Source organism: Trichechus manatus, unplaced genomic scaffold (genome assembly GCF_000243295.1).
Source record: "Trichechus manatus latirostris isolate Lorelei unplaced genomic scaffold, TriManLat1.0 scaffold00146, whole genome shotgun sequence".
Lineage (NCBI taxonomy): Eukaryota > Metazoa > Chordata > Mammalia > Sirenia > Trichechidae > Trichechus > Trichechus manatus.
The window spans coordinates 5,128,627-5,138,099 of NW_004444082.1; the positions used below are offsets into that span (position 1 = coordinate 5,128,627).

The window sequence follows — 9,473 nt, forward strand, 5'->3', positions numbered from 1 at the left end:
TATCTCCATTTGCTTAGGGAAAGTGGCTATGTTCTGAATTCTATGATCCCCAAACATATAAAGTGCCACTAATCCTCAGAAGTTCCATTCATAACTGAAAATTTCATTCTAAGAAAATTATTTTCAATGGACTAATAAAAACGAAAGAAAGAAAGGAATTCTCAAATCTTCTGGGTGGAGTCTTGACTTACCCAGAATGGTGTGGGAAGAATAAGCCTCGACCTGAATATAGGGAGATACGGATTATGTTCCTAGTGCTGCCTTGAGTTAGCTGTCAGCTATAAGTCATCCAGTGCCACAGCTCCTCAGTTTCTTCCCTAAGACACTGGCTTCTATTTCCTTCCAAAGCTAGGACTCCACATTTTTCCCCTTCACCCACAGGTGTAATGACATTTACTCCAAGTGCTTGGCACTGGGCAAGCCCCTATCTAATTCATTAACGCATTTAGTCTTTACAAAAACCCAGGAGGTAGCATTGTCAGCCGTAAAAACAGGAAACTGACATTCAGAAAATTTAATTGACTTGCCCAAGGTCCCAAAGTCAGCAATTAAGCCAGTATTTGAATGCCGGTCTTCTGAGTCTGCTTCCCTTTCCACCAGACTGCAACTATCTTTCGTTGAAACTACATTCCATTCATTTTCTGTCTCACAGGTATAAGCAATTGCTCTGACACAAGAGCAAATATCTGGGGAGTAGTGAAAGTTGACACAAATAGATGTGTCAGGGGGTTGAGGCTCTCCAAGAGCTGAGACCAGCTGAACGTGGTCATTCGAACCAGAAAGTAAAAGGAAGGAGAATGAGAGTGAAATCCATTCTTACTGCCTCTTCAGCTGGTCCATGGACCTTTTCTCTTCCTCAATTCTTGCCTTTACAGCCTTGACAATGGTGGCCTGGAAAAGTTCAGCCCCTCTAAAGAAAATTGGAAATGGAACAAATTAGCATTTTTGTTGTGTTGGTCACCTTCCCCTGAAAATGATTCCTACGGGTTAGAAAACACAGCATCTCTCTTCTGGAAGTTCACTGAAGTTTCCTGACTGGCAGTTGGAGTTGCCAAGGCCCAGTCCAGAGGCCCCTTCCCAGGGGATGAAAAAGGCACAAACTTCCAACTGGGAGTTAGTGGGCTTCTCACAACCCTGTGAGATCAGTGAAAAGAAAATAGTTTGTTTTCCAAGACATTAAAGGCCATGCACCTCTTCAAATTGTCCCTAAAACATTATGCTTCAGCAAGGTGCCACTCACCTGACCTTACTGTGCTTGCACTACGAGGGAGGGCTTTACAGGAAGAGCAAGTTTCATTTGGTTTTCTACTCACTGAGCAGGGGACGGTGTGGAGTGGACCTGGGGCTTCCTGAGGGAAACATGGAGAGTTCCTGCTCATCAACGGGGCTTCCAGTCCCTCCCTGCTGGACCTTCGTCCTCCTGTCTCCCACTCCCTCCGTTCTTCCTCACTTTCCAAGCCAACTTGACATCCCATAAATCTCCTCAGCCCCTCTTAATAACCTCAACTCTGTCCCATTAGCATCCGGTCACAACTGCTTGGCAAGTCCCAAGTCTGTGGAGATCTGATGGTGTGCCTGCCCTGCTGGAGTAGGGCTGCTGTCAGCTGCTGAGAAGAATGCAGGTGAGCAGCTTGCTGTCCGCTGAGCCCTCCACACCACCCGGAAAGTCTCCTGCTTCTCTATAGCAGCTACTTCAAACTCCTTCCAAGTATCTCAGATCTCAAATTCTGTCAAATGGCTTTTCACTCCTAGTAAATGTCCCAGCTTCCAGCCTCCCAAAGATAGTATAAGTCTTGAGGCAACAACTCCCTCAACTTCCTGCTGCTGTTCCACCAACACCTTCCTTCCAGTGATGGGGCTAGGGGTGGGGGAGGAGGTGCCACTCTGCTGCCTGCAGCTCTCTGGGACCACAGTCCTGTCCCCTCCCACAGTGGGAAGCATGCTGTCCTTTCATTTATTCCTCTCTTTCTACATTTTCAACCTTGCCATCAGTACCAAATGTGCTTCATTAGCATGGAGTCATGCTCAAATCTTGCTAACCCCAGAAAATGGATAAGAAACCATGTCCACCCCACATTTTTTGTCTGTGTGGGCTTAAATCACTGCCCCCTCAGACTCCAGTTTCTGGCCATCACTGTCTCCAAGTCTCCACCTCTGCTTTCCTCTCAGCTCACTACTATTGGGCTTTGACATAGGAGGTCACAAATTTCAATGTTAAAGTTTCAGTCTTCCTTATAGAATACATCTGCTGAACTTCCACTTTGAAACAACCTTCCACAGGCTTCTAAGGCACCATGCTCTCCTATTTTCCTTTCGTGCTCAGACTGCTGGGTCTCCTTTGCAACCCTCCTTCTCTGCCCATATCTTGCATGTGAAAGTTCCCAGGCCTCTTTTCCTATTCTCTGTATTCTCTCTAGGCAACTCCAACCACTCTACTGCTTCAATTCCATCTATGTAAAATGACCCTCAAATTTATTCTTGCCTCCAGACCTGTATGCTCAATTGCCCATTGGACTACCCAACTTGTTGAGTTTCATGTGCCCATGACACCTACAAGGAGCCAGGAACCTTGGTGGTGCAGTGGTTAATCACTTGGCTGCTAACTGAAAGGTTGGCAGTTCAAACCCACCACCTGTTCCACAGGACAAAGATGTGGTAGTTGACTTCGTTAAAGATATACAGCCTTGGAAACCCTATGGGGCAGTTCTACCCTGTCCTATAGGGTTTCTATGAGGTGGAATCAACTTGACAATGGACTTTTTTTTAATGGGACGAGAACTGCAACTCCAGAGTTGTAGCCTGTCTTTTCTCCCAGCCTTCAGCTCCTTAGTGTCTCCACACCTGGGACTGGCACCACTGTTTGTTCAAGCCAGAATCCTGGGCATGCTATCCTCTGCTCTGCCCTTCCCAGTGTCATCTTTCTTCCTTCCAATCAACAGTCCTGTTGTACCAGTTCTACATCTTAAACATCTTTCTAATTTATCCCATCTTTGTCCTAGCCACTATCTCTATCCTGGGTCATCATAGCAGCCACCTCACTGGTCCCTCTGCTAGCAGTCCTGCTCATATCCAATCTCTTGTTCACAGCACAAGCAGAGTGATCTTTCTACAATGCCAATGACTCCCTTGCTTAAACCCGTCAATTCTCCGTTTAACTTAATATCTTGTTTGTGGGATCACTCCTAATGTCACAGCACCATGTATCAGGTCCCTGAGTGTCTGGCCTCTTCTGGTGACCTTGCCAGCTCACCTCTTACCACTCACTATCCTCATTTCCAACCTCTGTGTCCTAGCCATTCTGAGCTTCTTACAATTCCTCAGGGAGAACTTAGCTTGGTAACTTCACTCATGCTGTTTCCCCTACCCTCTTCCTCTGACTGCCTCTTATTCACCCTTCAAATCGCAGCTTACGATGGAGGCCACCTTGGTCCAGGCCTGCTGCAGTGGGCTATATGCCCTGGCTATGCTCCCATGGCTCCCTGGCTGTCTCCTTCTGTCATACTAGTCACACTTATATGTAATTACTTGTCTATCAGTTCACTTTCCCACTGGTCTGCAAGCTCCAGGGGGGCAGGGGCAGCAACGGCATGAATGAATGAATGAATTGCATTCTTTAGTAGCTCCATGTGAGTTCAGTCCTTATGAAGACATTTCTTTACTTGGACAAATGTGAGCTGTTCTCCAAACCAAAGCCATACTACAACATGAAGCACATGCTTTCTAAATAATTTTGACAACTTTGGGGAAAAGAAATCTGCTTACTATTATGTACTGGAATTCTAAGGATCAAATGTTTTAAGGAAGGCAAAAAAAGATGCATTTACAAAATACTAGCTGCTATGTACAAGTGAATAAGTTTCCTACTGGGATGAGATATTATACTCTACTCTGAAAATAAAGTCCTGAGTATTAGAAAAGCAATTATAGAGCTAAATTCCAGGGTCAATATAGCACATAAAATGAAGTCAACATTCAGCTATGTAGTGAGGGCTGAGGGGCCCACAAGTATCCATGGATCAAATGTAGGTCCCCTTTGTATTTGGCTCCAAGTGGGTAACAAAGGCCGGGAACTGTCCTCATATGAGAACTTTTGAAATGAACATTCCGTTTCTCCTGGCAGGGAAGAGACTAGGTCCTAGGGAACTGGTAGCATACACACAGATATGTTAGGTTAAACCATAAGACAAAATGACAGAACGCTAGTAAGTTCATATGACACAACCTGAAGTATCTCAGCTTATATAGCATCTTTAATGAGCTGGGATTTAGGTACGGTCAGCCTCTCTGAGAAGCACAGCACAGAGAGATCACGCACCGGGGCAATGCACCCATATACAATGGTGTTCTCCTTAATACCTATTCCTCCTCCCAGCCTTTACTCCTAAACCCACAAGATCAAGGTGAAAACTGGGAAAAGGCTGGAGTCTAGAAAAGAAGATAGTAATGCAAGTTGTTCCAGTGGCCCAGAGAAGAAAATAAGGAGGTTAGGGAGGAAAGACTAGAAGGAAGGAAAGAGTAAGAAAAGATAAATAAGAAGAGTTTAAAATAAGGTCGGAACAATACACCACTTCTCCATTTAACTTATTATCTGAAAAATAATAGATAATTATGTTTCTCTCCATTTCAGGTGTTTCTTCTTAAAATGGAGGCAGGGATGGGGACGATGGACTGAACTCTGACTGACATGGCCTATGGTACTGCTGAGACTGAGGCCAGAATGAGCTCTTCCAGTGAGGTAGGCTGTACAGAGGGGGCTCCAGCCCAGTGTGTCTTTGGACCTGGAAAAGCCCATCTTCCAAAGTATCCCAATTCCTTGTGAAGTGTGACGTGGCTCCATAGATTTCCTTGTTACTAGTCTACCTTAGTCTTAAAAGCCTGGCCCTAAAGCCTTCTTGGATCAGTTTTCCTGGAAGGGATTCTCAGTAAGGATAAGATTAGGGTTATACAAGTAAGCTCAGACAGAAGGTAAAGGGAAATTTACTTTCAGACAGGTTTCCTAAGAGAAACCACTTGATTCTATGGCTTGACCTACCTTGATGCCAGGATCTGTGAGGCTTTTATATCAGCCACGACATGTAGGAAATAGTAACTCATGAACACCCTTCTTTGCAGCAGGAGGAAGGCAAAACATATGCTGTCCCAAATAATTCCTGCCTCCCCACTGGGTAGTTTACATGAGGAGTCATCATCAGCTAGGGCAACAAAGTAGAAAACACAAATTAAAATCAACATCCATTTCAACTGGTATTCTGTAAAATCTGTGCTACAGTTAGTCTTGGGAAATCGAATAAGCATAAGAGTACAACTCTGAAGTATTCGCTTACTTATAAGTTGATTTATTACAAATAAGGGCACATACTTCAAATCCAATGTCAGCATTAATTCATAAGGTTGATCACAAGTGAGCTCTTGACAGTGGAGGGAACAGAAGGGCCTCTTTGCCAAGGAGGACTCCTAAGTATTTCCTCCCTCAGGGAAGGGAAACTTTCTTCTCCCACAACAAGGGCCTTGGAGAAATGATGTCTGTACATCCCAGTACCACAGGAAATAATATTATGATACAAAAGAAAGCACCCATTTGAGGAATGGGCTCTACCCAGGGGTAAGCAGAATAAGAGTTAACACAGTGTCATCTATTAGAAGAAGGGGTATCAACAACACACCTTATACTAAGTAAAAAAACAAAACAAAATGAAACAAAGCTTCTAGGGACTCTCCATCCTTAGCAAAGTGCAGTCTGGATTGGAAGAGCACTGGGGGAGGGGCAGCGTTCCAGTAGGCCCCATTGTAGGCACACATGAAGATCACGTGTGATGTTGTCCTGGATTCTGGTATGACAGGTGAGAGTGGTGGAAATGTGACTTCTGCCTCTGACCAGGCGGGAGTCTAAATCCAGTAACCCTCATGCTCCTCCCAATTGTTCTTATGAGTTTGAAGGTCCCTGAGCCTCCTGAGGAGAGAAGGGTCTAGAAGTCAGAGTTGCCTTGATGACCCAAGACTCCAACTTCAGCAACTAGAGATTTAAGTGGGCTCCTGTAACCCTCCTACTTGTAACGCGAAAAGTTCAGGAGTTACTATAGCACCACACCTAATCTCCAGACCTGCCAGGTTTGGGAAGTTTCTAGAAGGTAATCAAAGATACCTAGAGTATAGGTGATAAATCCATAGTGTACTATAGTTCTACAGCCTCCATCTAGAGATAGGATTGACCTTTACTTTTATCTCTTTTTTTAATGTGCATTTGTCCAATTTCTAGATTAAAACAATACAACTGTCCCTCCTTTCCTCCTCTTCCATGCCCAAATTTGCTTTTCATACTTACGCATTTTGTAGCCTTTGACTGTGCAGGCCAAGCTGAACGCTTGGATCAACCAGCAACTATTTTGAACCAAGTTCTCAATGTATCCGCATGCTCCAATCTGAAAAACAGGGGTGGAAGGCCAATGCTGATACTCTGCACCCAGAAAAAAAGGTTGGTGTGTTGTGATACCAACATATGCAAGAATTCACAAAGTCTCATCACCTAAAAATTCAGTCACCTTGAGGTTGTACATTATATGCCTCAGGAACACCACAATTTTCTGGGGGAAATGAAACCTAACAAGCAAAGGAAAATCCCTTAGTGTAACGCTTTTTGCACTTGGAAGCAACTTTCTTTTCAAAGTGGAAATCTTGGACTATCATAGGAACAAGCTAAACTTTGGGTAGTAAATAGATAAGCACTGAACCCCAGGACTTTGATTTTGGTAGAATTATTTTTTTATAAGTCAAAATCAAACCTATGTTATTCACCATAAGATAATCAAAAATATAAGCTGCAGGATATAATTCTTAGAATCGGAACAAAGTATGTGCTTTGAACCTTTTTGGCCAATTCTCTTGGTAAAGGAGCCATCTCTGTTGATTGGTGTATGGTTGTGTGATAACAACAAGTTTCTTTTCTTGGAGTTAAGTTCAAATCCTGAGAGGGTAGGGTTTAAATGAAACATTAATCATTCCAAGCCAGTACATAAAGATGATGGCTGAATTGCAAAATTTCCTGGGAATATGTGAGATAGAAGGTTAGGATTTGCTGCCAAACTAGCAGTAAGCCAGCATGCGTTCCCCAGCCCATGGGAACATGGTTCCCAAACTAATATTCCCACCTCACCCTTCCAGGTCCCTGTTCTCTGTGTTAGGAAGTCCCTTCTTTTTTTGTCTTTCCAGAAACTCTCAAATCTAGTTTTCAAGCCTCTGATGGGTTCAAATGGTGTCTCCTCTAGGAATCGGGCTCCCAGCTTATTGAGGTACCATCTCAGGCACTTTTTTTCCTCAGTTTTCCTAAAATGTTGTGATAAATGGCATTGACAGACTGTACTATAATTATTTATCAGTAGGTCTATCTTCCCTTCTAGAATGTGAATTTCTGGATGGTAGTACCCGAGTACTATTTCTCTCTAGTTACCCTAGATATAAAACAGTTGCAAATAATGTCTGTAATACAGGTTCATGAAATGAAAGAATGAATGAGTAGACTTTGTATTCCTACACTGCCCAGGTTGTAAAGATCAGCCTCAAGCAGCAGGTCCGTTAACAACAGGCTGGCTTTAGAATGAAATGGCATTCTGTTGCCCTGTCTCACACCCTCTCCAACAACTCTCAAAACTACCCCCAAAGTAAAAAATTTTGATGGGGTAAAAGTGCTTAATAAAAGTAACTTTTACTATTAACTAGAAAATCAGCATTTCAGTGGATTATAAACATAATGAATTATTCACATACATAGTCATGGCTACACAGACTTGGCTTTCCATACCTCTAACCACAGCAATGCACGTTCCAAAAAAAAAAAAAAAAATCAAATAGCTTTCACAGTTAAATTGCCTGGTGAGCTCATCCTTGAGTAGCTAGGAAGGGGAGAAGCAGGAAGTCATGACATCACTGTCCCTTCAATGCACTATCAATTGTAACCTGGGAGTAGTAGGCACACAGATTAACTGTAAATTACAGCCAGCTAGAGAGGTACTGTAGAGTCCTGGTGGTGCAGGGGTGAAGCACTTGGCTGCTAACCAAAAGGCCAGCAGTTTGCACCCATCAGCTGCTCTGCAGAGGCAAGATGTGGTAGACTGTTTCTGTAAAGATTTATAGCCTGGGAAATCCTATGGGGCAGTTCTACTCTGTCCTGCAGACTCACTGAGTTGAAATCGACTCAACGGCAGTAGGTTTGGGGGTTTTACAGAGAAGTATTAACTCCTTCAGCTCCTGATAGGCTGTTGTTTCATTTCCTGAAGCAGTAAGTAACTTAAATGGTGTCCTTGTGGCCTAAAAGACTTTATGTGACTCTGTAATTACAAGCAGGCAGCCTGAGTTATCTGCTAGGACAGGGAAACAGTTGTGCCCTGAACACAGCTATTTCATAGCAGAGCAGTCAAACACTGTAAAGGCGGGAGATGTGTTTTGCCCAGCCTCGTATCATCATAAACCATAAAATCAGCTGCCAGCAAGTCAACTCTGACTCATGGCGACCCCATGTGTGTGCCAGAATAGAACCATGCTCCATAGGGTTTTTCAATGGCTGATTTTTTGGAAGTAGATTGTGAGGGCTTTCTTTCAAGGTGCCTCTGGGTTGACTTGAACCTCCAAACTTTTGGTTAACAGCCAAACACATTAACCATTTGCACCACCCGAGACTCCTACACAGCCTTAGCTGTGCCCTAATCTGGAAGTCTGTGCTAAGAGGTAACTATGAAGTTGCATCTTCCCCATGTCTGCACCCATCTTATAGGTACATAAAACATGAATTTAACAGCCTATTCTGCCTCCCTCCCCACCCTGCAGTGTTACTGACTTTTATTTATTGCTCTTTTTAATTTTATTTTTTTAATTTTTGCAGTGTCAAATTTGGTATTTATTTCCTTTATGATATTGCTACTTCTACTATTGAAAGCTGGTCTGTTTGCATTGGTTTCTTTTTTTTTTTTTTAAATGTTTTATTGTGTTTTAGGAGAAAGTTTACATAGCAAATTAGGTTGCCATTTAACAATTTTTATACAACTTGTTCCATGACATCCATTACATTTTTCACAATGTGTCGATATTCTGATTATTTCCATTCTGTTTGTTCTGTTTCCATTAATCTTGCTTCCTGCCCCTCCTTAGCTTCTCATCTTTGTTTTACGGTAAATGCTGACCGTTTGGTCTCATACAGTTGATTGTTCAAGGGAGCCCAGTATTCATGGGTGATACTGTTTATTTTATAAGCCAATCTATTGTTTGGATGAAAGGAGTCCACCAGGACTGGCTTCCATTCCAAGTTCAAAGGGCATCTTAGGGCAATAGTCTTGGGAATTCCTCTAGTCTCTATTGGTCTGCTAAGTGTGGCCTTTTTTTAGGAATTGGAGGTTTGTCCTACAGTTTTATCCCTTTCTGTCCAGGACCTTCTATTTGACGCTGAGTTTTGAAGAGGCTAAATGACTCTGGTTCAGCTCATAAAA

The 9,473-nt window shown here is 43.1% G+C and overlaps 1 protein-coding gene across 1 annotated transcript in view; it reads right to left on the reverse strand.

The window, feature by feature from the left end:
* Positions 1 to 9,473, reverse strand: part of PIEZO2 (piezo type mechanosensitive ion channel component 2) — a 680,804-nt gene that overhangs the window by 79,477 nt on the left and 591,854 nt on the right. The window contains exons 23-26 of the mRNA XM_012558213.2: positions 6,540 to 6,597; positions 6,323 to 6,419; positions 5,033 to 5,192; positions 821 to 910 (exon numbers count right to left, since the gene is read on the reverse strand). Of these exons, the coding sequence (XP_012413667.1) occupies positions 821 to 910; positions 5,033 to 5,192; positions 6,323 to 6,419; positions 6,540 to 6,597 (405 nt within the window). The remainder of the gene's footprint in view (positions 1 to 820; positions 911 to 5,032; positions 5,193 to 6,322; positions 6,420 to 6,539; positions 6,598 to 9,473) is intronic.